This window comes from Denticeps clupeoides, chromosome 15 (assembly GCF_900700375.1).
Source record: "Denticeps clupeoides chromosome 15, fDenClu1.1, whole genome shotgun sequence".
NCBI lineage: Eukaryota > Metazoa > Chordata > Actinopteri > Clupeiformes > Denticipitidae > Denticeps > Denticeps clupeoides.
The window spans coordinates 16,083,198-16,103,982 of record NC_041721.1 but is presented as its reverse complement, the minus strand read 5'-3'; the positions used below and the strand labels follow the sequence as shown (position 1 = coordinate 16,103,982).

General features: G+C 44.9%; 1 protein-coding gene across 3 annotated transcripts in view; it reads right to left on the bottom strand.

The window, feature by feature from the left end:
* Positions 1 to 7,223: 7,223 nt before the first annotated feature.
* The window catches only part of LOC114764668 (leucine-rich repeat-containing G-protein coupled receptor 5-like), a 45,839-nt gene continuing 32,277 nt past the window's right edge, over positions 7,224 to 20,785 (bottom strand). For 2 of the 3 annotated variants that reach the window (XM_028954476.1, XM_028954478.1), the window contains 12 exons: positions 18,935 to 19,003; positions 18,795 to 18,866; positions 16,876 to 16,947; positions 16,661 to 16,729; positions 16,165 to 16,236; positions 15,879 to 15,944; positions 15,714 to 15,785; positions 12,890 to 12,961; positions 12,122 to 12,247; positions 11,496 to 11,626; positions 11,318 to 11,401; positions 7,224 to 10,744 (listed from right to left, as the gene is read on the bottom strand). In XM_028954476.1, coding sequence (XP_028810309.1) covers positions 9,660 to 10,744; positions 11,318 to 11,401; positions 11,496 to 11,626; positions 12,122 to 12,247; positions 12,890 to 12,961; positions 15,714 to 15,785; positions 15,879 to 15,944; positions 16,165 to 16,236; positions 16,661 to 16,729; positions 16,876 to 16,947; positions 18,795 to 18,866; positions 18,935 to 19,003 — 1,990 coding nt within the window. In that variant the 3' untranslated portion in view covers positions 7,224 to 9,659. The remainder of the gene's footprint in view (positions 10,745 to 11,317; positions 11,402 to 11,495; positions 11,627 to 12,121; positions 12,248 to 12,889; positions 12,962 to 15,713; positions 15,786 to 15,878; positions 15,945 to 16,164; positions 16,237 to 16,660; positions 16,730 to 16,875; positions 16,948 to 18,794; positions 18,867 to 18,934; positions 19,004 to 20,785) is intronic. The other variant, XM_028954477.1, reaches the window with a different exon arrangement.

The following is a 20,785-nucleotide window of genomic DNA, read 5'->3' as shown; positions in this document are numbered from 1 at the left end:
AAATTCCTCCAAACTGTCAACCGGATATTGCCAGAGCCGCGCGTCTCAGCCGTGAGGCCCGGCAATCACATACTCATAAAGTGTGAACGTATGATTATCTTAATCCTGCCGGGCGCTTTGTTTACTGGTGTGGCACGGAATGGGTTTAGATGGGTATTTATTGGTTACTTTGAAGTGAGGCTCAGTCGGACCCTTAACGCCGCCGTCGTACCTATTCGAAACAGCTGCGTGCCGCCCAGGTCAGTCGCACAGCCTCGGGATGGCGAAGAAAGCGCGGCCCTGAGTTATCGCATTCTTACGGGCTACGCTTAACCCCTGAGGAGGGGGCACAGTTCAATTTAGGGAAAGGGGGTCACGGCAGGGTCACGCACGAAAGCCCTTGGGTACCCGACTCCCCCCAAACGCGTTTGTCTTCATAAAAGCAGATCATTTGGATCAGGCACAGAGTGTGTTCACATTTGTGGGTGGGAAGGTGTGAATGACCAAATCAGGCTGGTTACAATATTCAGTTCCGGCTTATTGGATTGCAAAAATAACATAACATTATTAAAAAATGCAGCCAAGCATTTCATCACTTTTTATTATACCCGCACCACAAGAATGCAAAGGATTACATTTTAACAGACATCAAATAGAAGCAAAGCGTTTCAAATTCCCAAATATAATTTAAATAAGATGACAGAGACGTATGAGATTAATACAGAAAGTACGCAAGAGGGAGAACCCTGCGGTCGGATAATTATTCAGGTTTTTTTTTCCCCCCGCAAAAACCAAAGCGGATCACAGAGGGGGAGGCTTTTAATGAAGTGAGGAGGGGGGGGTCAAGTCAGTCAAAAACTCCCAAACATCAAATGAAAATCGTCGCTCGCATTTCACTTCAAATATTTCCTCAATAACGGCAGGAATCAAGGCCTCCCTTAACAGCGATCAAAATAAGAGAGGTTTCGGAGTCGTAAATTGAAAGGCCGTGTTCTGTGCGCAGCTGTTGTTTAAGGACGCGCATTGTTTGTGATGAGGGCGCCGAAGTAAAAAAGAAGGTCTCACGGGTGTCAGAAAAATGCTTGCTGAGCTTATGGGCGACCATGAGCGCCTTGAGGTCGATGTCTGTGTGCAGCCGACTCCTCTGTTCCAAAGCCGACTTGAACCAGTCAAACCGAGCCGAAGCAATCAAGAGCAAGTGATGGCTTCATCATTCTGTCTGTGCTGCTCAAATAAGACAAATATACATAAATAAAATAAAAAAAATAAAAAAAAGCATACAGTTCGGTTCCACCATTCCCCTTCCCACCGCAGACCGAACCACGCTTTTAGCCCTGAAAAACTCTGCATGAGACTGGAGACGTTTGATAGGAAGTGATGCTTTCCGACCGCAAGATTACAAGGGAACACAATGAATTTAGCTTTTGACGAGCATGTTGGCATTTTGAGTGGAAAACAAACAAAATAATTTGATCAGAAAGCACTTGGGTCTGGTAATATAGTTTATGGCCTTGTAATGCGGTTTTGCGCAGAAGTTTTTCACAGCGACTAAATGATATTTTGTGCCATTTTGTGATTTTTGTGCTGATTCTGGCAGCAGGTATTTCTTTATTCTGAATTTCCATCTTAAAAATGTAACCATAAAAAAATAAAGCAAAAACAGAAGGATTTCAGGGTGATTTGGTTGCAACGTTGTCTTCCTGGCTGCTTTCCTGAGCTCAGGAAAGGGGAAGAACCTACACCTGACCCCATGGTAGTGGTGGTGGGGACAAGGCATAGAAATGAACCCACTCATAACCTCTTGATGAGTGAGTACACAACCGTCATGCCCTGGACAAGAAAAGCAAAAACTGAGCAAAGGCAAACAGGATATCAGCTTATAAATGTAATTTGGTGCTGAGTGTATAGATATTGATTGCTAGCGTAAGGTCAGGAATATCCACGGAATATACATATATACATAGATAAAACCTGAGAGAAACGCAATCTTTAATGATGTTTGCATGTGTGGGGTTTTGAGGGGCATCGTTTTAAATTGTCCAGAATGAGTAGAGCTGATTGAGAGCTGTCAATCACTGTGCTCATCCTTTTTAAAAAATAAAGATTATTAAAGAACTTTTACACAGTAATTACACACCGACTTAAGCGGTGGTTCATTTCTCTTCGTCAAGTTTGTCTGTTTTACAGACATATTTGCGCTTGTCCCAGGACGCCTTTGACCGTACACTAGCAAGCGAGTCCCACGCACAACGCTGCGCTTAACGACATTTTAAAGCTATAGTTTCCATTATCTGTAACCGGCCTGAATGAGCCATGATATGAGGAAGAACTACAGGGCACTGCTTCAGTCCATCTTCATCAGGCTTGAAGGGCTGGCGGAGCCGCGCTCTGGTTTTTACGGAGCGAAGGTTCGTTGCCAGGGGCGGCCTCAGCGGACCAACCACAAGCAGAGCGCGAGCGGGGCGGGAACACAATCAAACAGAAGAATGCTGCAGGGTAACTGCTTCCAGATATTCACAGTTATTTTTTATGACATCCAATGAGCAAATGACTCCAGGTTCCTTGGAGAGTCAATAAAGGCCCAGGGAAGTGTTTCAGTGCATACGTGTGTGTGTGTGTGTGTGTGTGGGGGGGGGTTGATGGGCAGTGCTAGTGGATGAGTAATGCGTGAGTGCAACGATACGCTACTCGCCTCGAGGCATTGTGCTCTACACATTAACAACGTTGTCCTTAATCTTATCTGGATGCGGCGATAAGAGGCAGCTTATGGGTATAATTATACCTGCAAGGTAGTATCTGGTTTCATCAGACGCTGCTTATCCAAGGTGACTGGTAATGCTGGCCAGGGGTTCGGCTTCAAATGGCAACACTGTTCATCTGATATATTATAGAATAGACTGCTTTGACAGCCCAGGATGCATGTGTCTCCAACACTAAATATTTTCTCAAATAAATAGCACCACTATCTGCCACAGATGTTCTACAGTTATACTGTCTGTCAATATCGCACGGTACATACATCATGTAAATGACAAAATAAAGACTATGGCACGAAACCAAACAGGATCTCTCGTCTGTGTTTATGTTGTGTGCAGCACTAAGAGTCGGTACAGGCTCATTAAAAAATATTTCACACAAGGTCTTTTATGGCCTTTCCTGTTGGCCTTCGTCTCTATCACTGCCATAAAATGGGTAAAATGAGATCTAGCATCAAAAACATAACTCCTGCTCTGAGCCACATTTGAACTCCCCCTGCTGTGACTTGGCCAACAGTCGTAGCCCGAGAGCAGTTCAATTTCAGATATCTGGGTAATTTACTTTGTGTTTTAAATGTCACAACCTGTTCTTCCCAGTATGAGAGCACCATGGCAGGAGAGTCGTCAACCCTGAGCAAGATTATCGGCGCCTTCTGCGCGGTTTGAGGTCACTAGAGGGCAATCCCCTCACTCCCCTCGCACCTGATCAGCACTAAAATGAAAGTCATTAGCGCAAACAGTATTTTGAACGATTTCAAATTATTGCATTGGAAGTGCATTATATTTATGACCTGTAGAGTTACAGTATAACATGTTAGTGGCTAATCAAAGACGGCATCTTGATGCATGAGAAAAAGACCTTTTGTTGGTTTTACAAAAGGTCTTTTTCTCATGCATCAAGATGCCGTCTTTGATTGGCCACTAACATGTTTCCTGTTGAATGGTCCGATGCTTTCATGCATAGTTTTATGGGGGTACCCTGGTCCCACTGGTTTCTGCCTATTCTGAGCTGATGGCAACCGCTGTTTTTTTTAAACCCCAGTCTGCATTCAAATCTTTGTTTGGGAAAGACCTTACTGATGCAGTATACTACCTAGTGTCCTATTGCAGTGATGGTGTATGTGACCTGTGTCAATTACATTTATCACATTTATCAAATGCCCAGAGCAACTTGCAATCAGTAGTGACAGGGATAGTTCCCCTGGAGACACTCAGGGTTAAGTGTCTTGCCCAGGGACACCATGGTAGTAAGTGGGGTTTGAACCTGTGACTTTGTGGTCTTCTGGTTAATAGGTGAGTGTGTTACCCACCAGACTTATATGTGAAATTTATGATCATAAGCACCTGTTCGGTATACATGATCATACACTAGCCTACAAAGCAAGTGTACCTAAGAAATGATGCTGGAGTAAATTAATGGTTTTGTCTCGGGACCGGTGCCGACGGGGACATGGAGGACACAATCGCATGACTTACACACATAAAGCAGAATTTATTACAACATAGAACAAGGCATGTATGGTAAACAGGACACATGGCACACAAACAGGGCCCGAACACAGCAGCCTAATGTCAGACCATTGAATGAGATTCTCTGACTTTTGTCATGCTTGGCATTTTGTGAATTGTTAAAAATAATATATGTTTTCAAAAATTCAAAGAATACATTTTTTCATACCTGTCAAACACCTTTGTACAGTACTGTAATGAGTGACAGGCCATGATGTTCAATGATAGAGTCTATACTACAGATTCTACCTTAGTCACAAAAACACTAGAGGGCTTATTTGAATTGAACTGAGTTGAAATGAATCACCGTAGAAAGTTTGAAGCAAATTTCATTTGCCCAGCACTTGATGGGTAAGCCACACCGAAGCACTAATGACAGTAATTGGACAGGAAGCTTAGGCTTTTCCTTGATTTGTTAACCTGAAGGGTCTGTTTATGTCAAGGTCAAAGTGGTCAATGTGGTGATGGAGGGTAATCTGGAGCCCACTGAGGGCATCATCAGATGCAAATGAAGTGAATCGCCTGATGGCCGTACCACACACAGGCTCCAACTCACACACACAAACACACACACACACACACACACACACACACACACACAGGGGACGGCAGTCTCGTCCAAGAGCGAGCCCATCCAACCACGGACAAATATTTAAAAGAGCTGCACATCCTCTTCTGAAGGAGCCCATTCACCAGCCCACCTCCACCTCTGCACTCTCCAACCACGTGGAAAATTGCTATTGATTTGTCGTGCTTGGTCTGCATTTTCAGCTGCAGCCTGACCCTGACACTCATTCAAACCTGCACCTCAAATTAGGCACAAACTTTCCAGGACCAAAATTCCCCCTGTTTAGTAAACACATCATTCTTGTCCTGAGTGATTGATGCCTGTTTACTTTGCGCTCGGGCAATTGAGTAATTAGCATGCGTGTGTCATTTGACTAATGTGAGAGAGTTTGATTTCAAACTGCAGTTATTATGGGTCCGGGCCATTTTGCACGGTGTGGGGGCCAGAGCTACAGAAAAAAAAAGGGTTTGTTAGCCTTCCTGTTGCTTGGGACTTGTCCCAGTTGAGTCCGGCTCTCTCCTAATTCCTGTCTGAGTGGAGCCGATTGCAGCCTAGGTGGATGGGGATGCGGATTCCTCCATGTAAATGAGGTGCACGCTGTTCACTCTGTGGATTTTACCGCACATGCAGTCAGCGGGGTAGAAGGCCTACACACACGATTACCATTATCTTCCTGAGGAAGACCAGGAATAAACTGATATATAAATATTCATAGATGGTGAATATATAAAGAAATTAAATCAGGCAGGCTCTTTTCTCTTGAGATTTGTTGATTTCCGGTAAACAAATTTGAGGTAGTGCCGTACAAGTGCGCTGGGGACGTTTCGTAATGTAAAATTCACTAATTCACCAGGTCAGAATTCATGGATTAATGTGCTGATTATTTACTTTGGTAGTGAACATGGTCCCAAATATTTAGAATAATGCTTGCTGAGAATGGGTATTGAAGTTTAGTCTCTGCAGTTTTGCAGTGCGTTTTGATGCCGTTCTTGGACAATGAACATTCAGATGACAACAACGAACCTTTAGATGGTCGAGGTGTGAGGTCTGGTGGTTAAGTCCTGTTTAAGCATCCTTATGGCCTGAGGATAGAAAGTCCTCCGCAGTCTCTCCGTCCTGGCCATGATGCTTCGGTGTCTTCTGCCTGGTTTTAGATGTTGGAACAGGCTGCTGCTCATTAATAACCTTCATGGCCCTGGTCCTACACTGGAGTAAATTTCCTTCAGAGGTGAAAGATCTTTGAAAATAGGGCTCCGCGATGGTCTGAGCTGGAATATCTCAGATGAAATGTGTTCATTTACTGTAAGCACTTGTACCATCTTGTTCATCTGAAGTTGGTTAATACCGGGATTAACAGTAATCTTGAAATCCACACTGCATGGAAACAACCGCACCAGCGTCTGGCTCCGCATTGCCAAACCCGGGTTTATCGACGTGCATGAGCATTCCCCCCAACGCACTCAATCTCCCAGGCTTACATTTTAATTAGCTAAGAAAATAAAGTCATCTCACAATTTACACCACCGCTGGCAAACGAATAACCCAAACCAACCGGCCTGGAGCAGATGTGGCCGACACACACCACCCCTAGGTGTGTGGAGCAACGTTCATCACGCGTGTCTGCGGTGGATACGTTACACGAGCCTTGCGAGTGTGAAAATATACATTATAATATGTATATGCACTGCAGGACGTGAGCAAATAAATTGTGGCGTTTGCATTGATTGAAATGTGCGTCTAAACGTGCGGAACTGGAGGTCATCAGTTTGCGCCGTAAACCTCGAGTTCAGGCTTTTTCCACTAACTCATGTGTTCTTGGTGATGAGGGGACGTGCCAGCACCATGATGTTAATATTGGCAAATGAATGTCTGCTTACGGTGATCTGCGGTACATGTAAACACAGGAGAAGGGTTGTGTAGTTGTGTAATGTTTATGGGCACCGAACATGTCCTTGGTTCTTGTTTGGGATCGATGATTAACTTGTTTGAAATATCAAATGTTGACCCCCGGTGCCTTAAAGTGACTGGCACCGTACTCCCTGTATGCCTCCGGCAGGATTCGTAATTGTTTATAGCTCTCAATTTACAGGCTTTAATTGTGTTGCAAACACTTGATATTTATAGTCCTTATGCGGTTATGTTAATAATTCGCTGTTTAGAAGCAGACTGTGATTTATTGAATTCTGGATGATTGCAATAAATGGTGGTAATAAATGCGGCTCACATTAGGTTAATCCAATTATGCTCTTCAGTTCAGACTCCATGTTGTAATAACTTGATAATCGTAATCAAATATTTATGTTTAATGTGCACATTTCTAATTTTGCGATCATCATCATAGCATTTTTTTTTTTTGCTGTCTGCAATTAATCACACCGAAGCAATAAAAAAAACTAGGAAGGAATATTAGGCTCATTTCAGTAAAACAGTTTATTACAAATTACATGGATTTTTACACTCTGGTATAAAAACAAGTATGCATTCTATTCACATCCACTATTGACTGTACACACAGCACTAGTGCCAGGGAGGCAGGCCTCATTTTCTTTAGACAATATACTTTCAGTTATAAATACTATGCTATATTTATACAATTTCTGTACTTAAGAGCTTAAGATTAATATAAAAATATTTTTTTTCATCCAAATTCTAAATCTGCTTGACAATACAATACAATACAATAAGATGAGAAGGATGACGAAAAAAAAAAAAAAAAAGAAACTGTTTTGCATGAAAGTGAAATGTTTTTTTGGCAGGACTTTTAAAATAAGTAGTTTATTGAGCAGCTAAATGGTGTGTGCACACGTCATTTGGGTTAAATTCCCCAGTCAGCCAGTGAATCTTATAATCTGTAACAGGCTGTAAAATATCTCTGTAATACCCACATGCACCAGCACAAAGATTTACAGATCACTAACCCATGTTACCGAAAGTCAGGGAGCAAGGAAACCATTTCTGGATGTTTCCAGAGAATCAGATGCAACTGCATTTTTCCCCAATGTGGCCCGGAGCATAAAGTTTCATTCATGTCCCTGGATCCAATATCTACACACACTTTGGAAGGGCCCCAGGACAAGGATGCTTTCATTCCTTGCAATATCATTTGCATTTCAAATTGTGGAATGGCCAAAGGCAAGATACTTGTGGTCCACTTCATCTGTATCTATCAGTCAGAGAGGATGGAACATTTTCCATAGACGTCCTGGCAGGGATAAATGTATCATATGTCATGGCATTTTATCATGAATTGAGGGACATGTTTTATCTGCTACATCTGCACTGGGATGCAATGTTTATAGCACTCAAAAAAGGACAAAGTATTTTGTAACCAGAGAGAAAGGAACGTTTGTCATTAATCTGCACGAAGACCCACATGCACTCCGTGGGGGAGCCCAGGCTGGAAAGGGGGATCAGATATGATGTCATTTTCCTGGGTTGCTGGGAAAAATCTGAGGATCAGCTGACCTCAGAAGATCCTCCGAGGCCACCAAAAGACTCTTTAAAAAAAGAAACAAACAGGAGAAAGAGCAAGGGCTGCTCCTCCGGCTGCGGCCCCTGTCCGAGCGACCGACCCATCAGGAGGGTATTCCATTTCACAAGCGATGGAGGTGCTTGGAAAAGGAACAGTCCTGGATCACCGGTGACTTGGGCCACTCGATACCTCTGTCCTGGTTCACACCCTGCCGCCGAACTTGGCTGAGGAAGAAAGAGCCATGGAACACAAGACTTCTATATTCCCCCCTTGCTACGAAAAAGGGGGACGCCCATAATTAATAGCACAGTTTTTCTAGACAGGCTTCTTTCTGGATTGCTTAAACAGAGGTCCTCACAGAGTCACGGTTGAACAATAAGGTCCCCGCAACGCACCAGAGGTTCATGTCATCAGGCCACTACTTAGAGCTCAGTTATGCTGTAATTATGAAACGGTTTCACTCTTGGCCCCACCACAACAGTTACCATTAAATCAAATCAAAATGTGTTAATCCTTACAGATAAAATATGCTACAAACGTGAAAACAAAAACCTTGTAATACTACATGGATTTTAAAAAGGTGGCAAGGAAACGTGGCACATACATATGCAAATGAATCACTAAACAGGTATGTATGTGTGTGTGTGTGTGTGTGTGTGTGTGTGTGTATATATATATATAAAAAACATTCTATCACACTCTATGCTGGGATAAAGATCGGTCATTCTCATATATACAAAATAACACACACACACACACACACACACACACACACACACATTAATTCTATTCCATTATGAATGGATGATGTTCGTGGCAAGTCGCAAGTTCACAAATCACATTAGATCCAAAAGTGCAGACACTAGAATCTTATCCCCCAAAAGAAATTATAATTATATGACCGTTCTAAAATCCTAGCTTTCTCAAACATTTCACCGGTTCGCTTCATGGAAGGTTGGACGTTTTACAGCTTTGACAGGCAATTGAAGTCCCTACATCATAGCTCTGAACTTTTTTTGGGGGGCACAAAAAAAAAAACTTCACAAGGCACAATAGCACATCCTCCATCTCTGAGCCGAAGTCCTCGGAGCAACAAGTCATGCGTTCACACTCGCCGTCACTGCCGAGCACATTCTGGCAACAATCACACAAAAGCACTTAGGCGGTCCACACTGTAGAGATTCTACTGAATGCACATGCCGAGACGGCGGACACTATCGCTACAGCAGGGTCTTAAGTAGAGTTTGTCTAAGCATGTCCCTGTTTCTCATCCCTCTCTTGCTCTTAGGCCTCTTACAGCATCTGTTCTGTATTTTTGGGAAGCCAGTTTGCTGGATTTTTGATGCAGTACTTTGGTCTGTAGATATGGAGACACCTAACGACATGGCACTAGTGGCACGGGGGGCCGGTGCGCTTCCGTGCTTTGCACCATCTGGCTCTTTCCCAGCGACTCGTCCGAGGAGCTTAAGGTGACCAGGGCCTGTGTGGAGTCGCACGACTGCTTCTCTGCGTCCTCTGAGTCGAGCGATAAGAGGCTGAGGCGTGGCGCTCCGCCCAGAGCCCCCCGGATGCTCTTCAGGAGCAGACCCATGTCCTCTCTGAAGTGAGGGTTGAACAGAATGTAGAGAAGGGGGTTCAGGCAGGCTGGAAGGGGGACCACCACCAGCAGCACAGACTTCACCACCTCGGGCCCGACCGAGGGCAGCCGGAGGAGCGAGGAGAAGGACAGGAAGGCGACGGGGAAGTAGAGCACGCAGTTGGCGAACAGCAGCCAGGCCACGTGGCGGATGAGGGCGCAGTCCCACAGGTTGTCGGGCTCGCCCTTCTCCAGCCGGCAGTAGAGGCGGGTGTAGGTGACGGTCATGATGAGGTAGCACAGTGAGTTGACCAGCACCAAAGCCACCATGAAGCCTAGGCTGGAAGGCTCGCTCAGGGGCAGTGGCAGACAAAGGGAGGAGACGCTGTGGCCTCCTAGGTTCACTAGGGGCAGGAAGGTGATTCCCAGGCCTAACGCGAAGCACAGGGCTGACGCCAGCTTCACCACACCCACGGAGGCCTTACCTTCGCCGGACGCCGCCCCCTTGCCACCCCCACAGCGCACAGTCAGTCCTCTCTCCAGAGCCGCCACAGTCAGCAAAAAGATGCCGGTCTCTGAGGCGAAGACGGACAGGAAGCCGGCCAGCTTGCAGCCGGCACTGCTCTCCCAGCGGGCGCCGTAGCTGGCGAAGTTACCAAAGGTCAGCGCGTCGACCACGGCCAGGGTGGCGCTCCACACTCCCATCAAGCTGTTGGCCAGCGCCAGCAGCCCCAGCAGGAGCCTCGCCGGGGACAGGTAGGTCGGGGAGAGGAAGATGGACACCATCAACAGCGCATTGGAGAAGAGGGACAGCAGAGCAATCAGCCAGACCCCCCCCCGGATCAGCCAGCTGCCAAAAAGGTGGAGGCATGGCCGGAACGGACCTGGGGGAAAGTTTTAAAAAGTCTCTTACACACATTTCCTCCACAATTTTCAGCATTTGAAAAAAAAAAAAAAAAAGTCACAGACAGTCTAATTTCTGTCCTTTGGCAAAAACGGAATCCAATTTACATGGGTGGTGGTAGCAGCCTAGTGGGTAACACACTCGCCTATGAACCAGAAGACCCAGGTTCAAACCCCACTTACTACCATTGTGTCCATGAGCAAGACACTTAACCCTAAACTGGTCCAGGGGGGGACTGTCCCTGTAACTACTGATTGTATGGATACGGGTGTCTGATAAATGCCGTAAATGTGATGTAAATGTAATTTACATGACATTGATGTCTGTAGTATATAGGCTGCAGGACACCAATTTCCCAACAAAGAAACTGTACTAACATCACAAATATGATTGAAACCAGGATAAGGCTCAAAATGAAACATAACTTTTACAGGCAGATGCATTTAAAGGCAGATCTTTAACCATAGAGATTGTTGCATTTTTGCAAGGTAAGGAATGGCAGGAAAATTCATCTTATTTGGCTGTAAGATAATTATTTAATGGAGGAGTGTACCTGGTGCCGGGGAGCACTGGACGGAGTGGTGAGACTTGGGCTCGTCATCAAAGTCCAGCAGAAAGTCTTCGAGATCATGATCTTCTTGGATGGAAGTTCCAAAGAGATTTAGCGAGTCATTTCACTACCTCCTCCTCTTTTACAGCAAAGTTCATGCATTCAAGCGTCCCTTGCTCACCTTGGTTAGACACCATGACGTCCTTCCTGCCAAAGTCATTGCTGCTGTTCTCTTCCCTGTCCCAGGGGATGGGGACTTTATCACAAGACACAAAAGCACAGCACTGGAATGCATAAGGCATCTCCATCACCCTAGAAATGTCCAGCAACAAAACAAGAACAAATCAGTATACACCTTCTTATACATAACCCGACTGCGGACTTTCTTTTGATTTGAACAGATTATTTTCATGGATTATTTTACAGCCTCCAGCATGCAAAGTAAATACGTATGTAATGTTGTTCTTCATCCAGGGGGTGGTTTTATACCATCATGCCCTCTGAAATGCAATCATAAAATTATGAACAGTGTTCATTGTACTAGATGACATTTGCAAATAGAATCTTCATTTGTGTGTTTATGTTTGTGAAAGGAAGAAGATATATAATAGATTTTAAACTAATATTATAGATATGTTCAAAATGCAAATAGACTTGCGATGTAAAATACATGCAGTTATAAGATTAAATGATAAAATTATAATTAAACACCTTGTTTTGTCCAGAATGACCTGAATTCAAAATCACCTCAGACCTTTAATATCAAGCTATCAGAGGGGTATCAAAGGCATGTTCAGCACTGTGCACCTGAGTTTGGGGAAGTTTTCCAGCATCAGAAGTTCCTGCAGGCCCTCGTTTCCGGACAGTTTAAGGTGTGTGAGGCCATGCAGACCCTCCACAGGCAAAGTAGTAAGCTCGTTGGAGGTCAGATCACTGTGGACAGAGACAGAAGGAATAATATAAGAAATAATTAGTGCTATTAATAGCTACAGCACATATTAAAGATGCCCAGCACAAACTGAAGGCCCTGTCTCACAATTAAATACACAATAGATTTTGCACATTCACATATTGCAGCTTTGTGTACTACTGCTACTTTGGGGCAGTGGTGGCCTAGCGGTTAAGGAAGCGGCCCTGTAATCAGAAGGTTGCCGGTTCGAATCCCGATCCGCCAAGGTGCCCCTGAGGTGCCACTGAGCAAAGCACCGTGCCCACACACTGCTCCCCGGGCGCCTGTCATGGCTGCCCACTGCTCACTCAGGCTGATGGGTTAAATGCAGAGGGCAAATTTCACTGTGTGCATCTTGTGCTGTGCTGCTGTGTATCACATGTGACAATCACTTCACTTTACTGTACTACAGTTGCTGTATTGTTGGAAAAAGTGCCAAAATTCTGGCTTTCTGGACAACATTGCCAACAAGCTACCCAACCCCCAACAAATGAAAAAATACTCAATAACATGCCTGACCACTAGGCTATCCTCTTTTGCTGCAAATGGCAGCTTCTGTGGGATTTAGCGGTGTGTGAAAAATCACTCATCTGCAGACGAAAGACAGGGTATAAAGCTAAACTCACAGTTTTGTCAGTACTGGCAGCCCTGAAAAGGACAGGGGCTCCACCGATCCAAGCTGGTTCCAGGCCAGGTCTCTAAAATGAGCAAAGGTTTTCTTTAGTCAGTATTTTATTTAATCTGACAGGTCCTTAGATACCTTGATTTACAAGTTGATAGATCCCAGCATTGTAGTCCTGGTGCAGCGAGAATGCAATATTCCTTTCCCAACATATAATTCAAGACATGTGCAATATCAGCTTAAAAGCAACTTCATGTTACCGAGATGACGGCTGTTTTAGTGAGCTTGTACACATCTGTATCGCCATCCTTCATTCGCACTGCTAACAAAAAGCATCAATATTCCTTACGCGGGAGAGTCACACAAACGTTTCTGTAATGACGTTCTGGACCAGATAAGACTACCCTGACTTTGTAACTCTGTAAACCCTAGTGGGAGTGAGACATGAGAGTCTATAATATACTGCCCCCATTTGTGACCCTTTCACTGTGCCGCATCACTGAAAAGAAAAGAAGACCATTATTCAACATGGAAACTATGTAATTTATCACTTGGATGATATGTTTGATTCCTTGCTTTCCCCAAACTCGGATCCAGTCCATTTATTATGAAAAGAGCTTGATAAAACATAAAAGAATTTAAAACCACTAGTCCTGCACCTCTGCAATGACAAGAACAATGCTGGGATGCACAGAACAACCTGAACTCAGATGCTAAAGTTAACTTGTGAAATGTTGGACTGAGGATTATGAGGTTTTGAAGTTGTGGGGCAGTGGTGGCCTTGCAGTTAAGGAAGCGGCCCCGTAATCAGTAGGTTGCCGGTTTGAATCCTGATCCGCCAAGGTGCCACTGAGCAAAGCACCGTCCCCACACACTGCTCCCCGGGCGCCTGTCATGGCTGCCCACTGCTCACTCAGGGTGATGGGTTAAATACAGAGGACGTTGTGTGCACCGTGTGCCGTGCTGCAGTGTTTCACAATGACAATCACTTCACTTTCACAATATCAAGTTGTGCAAGTTTGAGTGTTGAAACGTTTTCTTGGGGTTCTTGGGGATCAAATGTCGGATTCCAAACATTACATGTTTAATTTCCTGTTTGTGATTCTGTGACCTCAAAGTGTCCCAGATGGACCTTTAAACTGGTCTGGTGAAAAGCCACAAAAGGTCAGGGGCTGGGTCAAGGCTTTTAGTAGAGAAGTAAAGGACTCGGAAGGTGCAGCAGTTTAGTTTAAGGACTACACTGTGAAGGTTTTTTACTTCAGGTTTGACCCCCCCCTCGTCCTTCCCCGAACTCCGTAGAGGGTGAGTGCCGGCAACGACACGTGCACTCTTTCAGGTCCTCTCGCCAGTAACTTAATACTCTCAGTGCAGCTTTGCATGCGTGTGCTGGGAATGTGGACTGGAGCTCCTCACCGGGCAGCCAAGTGCGACAGCATACCTAATGTGGTCTGGCTACGGGTCACCATGCTCCCCACCAGTCAAACACCGGGGCTGAACCCATGTTAGCCACCATGTGCTAGCAGGTGTTGGCCTAGGCTGATTTCTTCACATCCAGCTGCGAACATGTTCTGGAATGCAAATTAAAATGAACCTAATGTAATTTGGAAAGGCTTACAGGCTTTTAACCATCACCCTTGGTGAGCAGTGGGCAGCCATGACAGGTGCCCAGGGAGCAGTGTGTGGGGTTGGTGCTTTGCTTCGAACCGGGACTAGGCCAGTCTCCATAACTTCCAATGAATATGTGTGTGGATGTGGATGTAATGTAGCCATACTAGGGATTCAACGGGCTTGACCAGGTTTACAGACTACTTATAATGATCTAGACAAACATCCTCATGGCAGAGGTGGATATTTGGTGGTGGCATCCAAATAATCCAAAAAGGTTTGCCACACATCCCTTAAAATACATAAACATCCTGTATTTTATAATTATATTATATTTTACAATTTTATTATTGTATATTTTATATAATTTTATATTAAGAATGCATATTTTTCTATAGTGTAAAATTGTGTATGTGTGTGAATATATATATATATATATATATATATATATACACACACACACACACACACACACACACACACACACACACACACACATATTTAAAATTTTATTATATTATTTATAATAAAAGTTCTTCAAATATTAAATATTACTTGTACTACTATATTGAGACAATGGTTTCAGAACAATGATTTACCTCCACTGGTTTGTGACATGGCAAGGCCCCGCTATGGTCTTTTTCTGCATGAAACGTGGCAACCCTACAGCCAGCATGCGTCAGATATTTTGGCCTGGGAGCTGACAGCGTAGCACGCAAACTACTGTACTGTAGGTACCCTGCCGCCGGCGCGGCCACCCACGTCAGACAAGACGCAAGGAACATAAACAGGAGGACAAAGTGTTTGTTTGTCTGGCGAGTTAGCTTTACACGTACAGCGCAGCCCGGCGTTGAACCGGGAACTGCTGCCAGATTGTGTTTCTCACAACCTTGTCAGGACGTTTCCATACACAGGCGCTGATTAAAGTCTCGGGGCCTTTCTTTTGCAGATAAAGCCGTACTTCGGCGTATCCTGTTGCTATAGCGCGCTAGCTAATGCTAAGCTAATGAGCTAATTGAATCGCCGCTTTGGACTGAAACAACGGTGAGCAGTAAAACTGGAAGCGAACTGTAGTAATGGGAGTTACTCTGGAGCGTGTGTGCACATGAGGTGAATGCTGTTTATGTGACTCAGGGTGGGCACCGGGCCCGAGAGCGGGTCTACGGGACACACGTCGGCCCCGTGAGACGTTGTCATGCCTTGGGCTCCCCTGCTACACTTACAGGGACCGCAGTGATGTCAGGCCCTGGAACGTGGCTGCCTGTAGCTCATGGATGCTGTTGTGGTGTAAGTCGCTGTGGGGAAAGAACAAATTTTGAAAAGTGACCTCACAAGGTGGACAGATTTCAAAGTTATGGGTTTGGTTCGCTTTATCCTGAAGCACTCACATTTTCTGAAGCTTGTCACAGCCTCGGAAACTGGGCAGCGTCTGGATCAGGTTGTATGATAAATCCCTACAAACGGATGTCAGCATACAATTATGCCACATCACAGACAACATATTCAGCCCGCAGACACTCCTTTACTGGCCGGCCAAAAAAAACAGTTATTAACAATTTGATTTGAAATTCAACATGTACCCCGGACCACCAGAGGCCATTTAAATGAGCGTGTTTTCCTGCATGAGGTTGGAATAAATATCAGCCGTGGGAATGGTGTAATGTGTGGACTCACAGAATCTGGAGGTTGGGTAATTGCTCGCACAGTGCGGCAGGCAGCGAGGTGATGCGTGCTCCGGTAATGGTGCTGCGGCGAGGTCACACCAGGGCATTAAAACCAAGGGTATGGTCACACAGTTACACAAACGTCAGCACACACTTGTTCGCAAATAACGTGAACGCAGTATACGCTCAAATACGCGGAATATATTTCGTTAACACAGAGGAGCGTGTTATGCTGGCTCTTCTTGTGTGAGTTTTTACATGCCACCATGTTGCTGGTACGCGGGTTAGAAAAGCAGGTTCTCCAGTTGCACTAAAACAGCAAGCAGTTACAAATAAGAATTTAAATCCCCATCCCGCCTCGTTTTGGAGGTAATGCCACTGAATATTAGTTAGTATTTACAGCCCCTAAAGCAAATATGGGTGGAAAAATATTGGCTCGATGGAGAGTAATGACAATAAATCGTTTGCTACAAAGGGCTTTTGTGCCATGGGCTCGGCAGACTTACAGGCTCTCCAGGCTTCTCGTGCCAGAGAGATCTGGGAAATCGGTCATTTCTGCAGCGCCATTAAGAGATCTGGAGAAAGAGGTACGCACAGGAAGAACAGAGGGTCAAACTTTGGAAATCATTTATTAAAAGCTCTGTGATGTTCTGCCAGTACACATGTCCACATTCTGCTGGGTTTTGTGTAATACAAAGAAAATATGGATGACCTCACTCACAACGTTCGAAGTTCTGGCAAATGCTGGAATGCCGATCGACCAAAATACTGGATGGGGTTGTCATAGAAGTATCTGTTGGGACATAAAATGAACAGGTGTAGACCCCAACTGGAAGCAAGACTCTCACACTCCCCATGTCTACCACCCAGGGAGTTTTTTTGGTTTAGATGAAGAAGTTACACCCATTCCTAAAATGCAAGCAATATATTATTGGGACAGCACCATCTATTTTGAAACACAGTATGGGGCATATTCCCCCAGCAATTTATAAAAGATTGATTTAATAGTTCACCCATTCAATAATCTGAACTGAAAAACTCATTATCTATCTTCATTATTGGCATGGTAACAGCGGTGGTTCAGAGAAGTCCACAACAAAGTTCACATTAAGGGAATAATAACGGAAAATGAAAGGAAAGTGTGTAAATCTAGAATAAGGGTCGGCAACCTTCAACACTCAACGCAGCCAGAGCGCTGTTTTCTTACGGCATTTTATTACCAGCACGAATATGCGCGTAGAAGCCGATGGCTTGAGCAATTTGGAGAGACAAAACACTGCAAATTTATAGTTACGAGATCACAACAATCTTCAAATTTCAAACTACAATAAAAACAAATATGGATAAAAATATAATACAGGTCATTTTATTTATTTATTTTCCAAAACCACAGGGAGCCGCAGTGTAAGGATGAAAGAGCAGCAGGCGCCGCCGGCTCTAGAGCCCTGATCTAGAATGATGGGAACCTCCCATTTCAAAGATAGTTTGTAAAAACATTACTAAATGTTAGTTAAATCCTAATTTAATTGAAGTTCAGCAAACCAGTTAAATGTCATATACATAATATAGCATAAGAAAAATTACAGCTCTGTGGAGACTAGTACAATCAAAATGTCTTTTTTTTTTATGTATGTCCAGTTAGCTGTTGCTTCCTATCAAAGTTTCTCAAAACGGTAAGTGTTTTTTTTTTTTTATATAATTTCACATTAAACTGACCTGAATCGAATTGCGTGGAGCATATGTTAGGACACCACAGACCTCTCACTGATTACTTAACACACACAAGGCCTGCAGCATCTTTGAGAACATTTGTTAATCCCTATGCTCCTTTAGGTTCGCACTTCATGTCCTCTCTGGTATTTGGTATCGAGAAACGGGGCTCAGTTTATCTCCCCGGAGCCCTCAGAGGACAGTAGGGCCCAGCTTTTCATTAAGGCTTTTCATTTCCACAGAGCACCCTGAAGACCAGAAGGACCGACTCCAGCAGGGATTACTCCAGTAGCCAACACACATGCAGTTGGAAATAGGTGGCAGCCACCAGCGACGATCAAAGATGGGGTCTGAGCTGTACAGTGGCCAAAACTGTGAGAGCTCTGTACGCTTTACAGGAATCAGAGAACTATTTGCACTCCAAAGCTAAGATGTGAAAACATTGTGAAATAAAACCTGTGAATTTCATTTTATCCATTAAAAAAAAAAAAAAACACATGAATAAATGAAAATGGTAAAAACTTTTCCCGAAACATCTGTTGCTGAATATTCATGTTATTAAATTTTACTGCTATTAGTGGTAGACATAAAACACAGGACATTTCTGAGTATTACACAGCGTAACACTTTATCCTATCAGAAATAAATCAGGCACCAGGCACCACATATGTTGTGGTTTTGGCTCAGACATTTTGCATACATAAGGCTAAATGATTTATGATAGGGAACCTGAAAATTACAAAGCTCACTGTTTTTTGAGTTACGACTCAGGACAGACCACCGAGACGAAGTGCAAAAATCATCCACAGAACATCACACAACAAAAAAAGGTTTGAAGCCCTGCGGACTGTTCGGGCAATAAGCGAATGCTGCATAAAATATCATTCTATAATGCTTTATGTAAGAGGCATAGTTACTGATGGAACCTACATTGTCAGAAGCGATGGGTTTCCGATGAAGGCGTGCTCGGGGATGGACTTGATGTTGTTGCTGTGAAAGCCCCTGCAAACGGAATACGGTTAAAAGGACCACATTGGACACGGCATGGCCGGGATTGGTGGCCTACTCACAGCTCCTTCAGGTTGCTGAGGGACTTGATTGCCATGGGAAACTCTTCCAGACTGTTGTAATTCAAATCTCTGCGAGACAAAAAGGAAGCAGACACGATTACAATCATGACTCGGTGCGGCTCTTATGATTGCACTGAATGGCAAAATGCACTTTTCAATGATGAGTTGTGCCTTTATATACTGAGACCATTGGCACAATGCACATTTGTTTATTTGACAAAGGGTGCTTTGCTCATTATTATAGTGTAGAAATAAGCATTCACCTTCCTCTGACACTGGACATGAATGAATCCACCACGCAGGGGTCATTCGCCAAAAACAACGCTCCGTCACAGTTTCTCCCGCGAGTCGAGTAAACAGCGGAAGAACTTCTCACAAAGCGGACTTCCTGTTTGTAAACTCGTCTACGGCAACGGTTTCAGCGCTCCGATTACGACCCCACATGAAGGCGTTCACGTCAGCCTTCCTGTTGAATGTATCGCAAGGCATTCTGGGAAGGCAAGAAGTGGAGTGTAACGACAGAGGCACTTCCTGCCAGCGAGTGTCAACCGCTGACCCTCGGACGTATTCTTTTTCGTTACCAAATAGATGCTCTGCAAATACGTTGTAGAACAACGGCGCTGAATTCCAGGCGTCTCATCAGCGCTGCGCTCCTCGGGCTCCTTCGCCTGCTTTCAATTACCCTCAGCGATCCCTCTCCGAGGCGCAGGTGGTTCTGCGCGGCGGCCATATTTACCGCGGCCTCGCTGCTTGGCCAAATGCGCTCCGAACTTCCAAGGCGTCAACGCAGTGGAACAAACTTCTCCAGATTGTGAAAATAGCATTAAATTGAAATTGCTTCAATGTGAACCGGGCCCTCCGGCGACGCGGGACTAATTTGTGCATCTCTGCTCGTCCCCGAGCCTTTAAGCTGCAGAAGGCCGGAGACGACTAACCAAGTCGAGCTAGGTTGGCAGGGCGGGGAGGCCTCCTGTTGCCTTCCTGCCAAGAGGTTGTCTCAGCATTACAGTGAAAACACTGGGGGAACATGTGCCGGACTATATCGATGGTAATTATTACAAAGCTCGAGGCCACACACCGAGATGCAGACGAGACTCGACTTTTCCAAATGTGCGACGCTCGCATACTCGAACTTCTCTTGCGGTTCAGCTACAAAGCATAATGAACATTTCCAGCCCATGACCACGCATAGTAATCCATCATGTAGCAGCTGTCATATTCATGGGTGCCTAAATCAACCTTACACTGAATTTGGAACCCATGAAGGATTTAAGATTTTGCATATTAAACATGGAGACCCCAGGTGGCACGTAAACATGGAGCCTCTGGACGCTGGGGTTAATGGCTCACCCAGAAGGTGAATAGATCTCCTCTGACATGGCCAGCGCTGGTCTCCCACTGGGCACGGACAGAGCCCCCTCCCGGTGCAGAATATGCCGCCGCAATCCAAGCATCTGCTTCCATTAGTGTGACAGATTTGGGGGGCTGGGGGTTCGAAGGCAGGGGACCGTGGCGGTGGCCCTCTGAAGCAGGAATACCTTTCCTTTTGTGACGCTGCACAGGGAGCCCTGGCCTTAATCCACCAGTCACAAGTGTATCAAAGAATAACCGTAATCAATAAACAGCGTGAAGAGGCTCTTGTGCCTTTTAAACATTCAGGAGAATGTGTGATTCAGCAAACGACCAATGGGCACGCAAGCACTACATTAAAACCAGAGAAGCAACCTCTGATGCATCTGGATGGCCATCCGGACTCGCATGGCGTGGATAAATGTGCTCCCCACTCCACACGACAGGAACCAAGATGACATGTTGCACAGGGGGAAAAATAACGGAGCGAGGGCGCGAGTT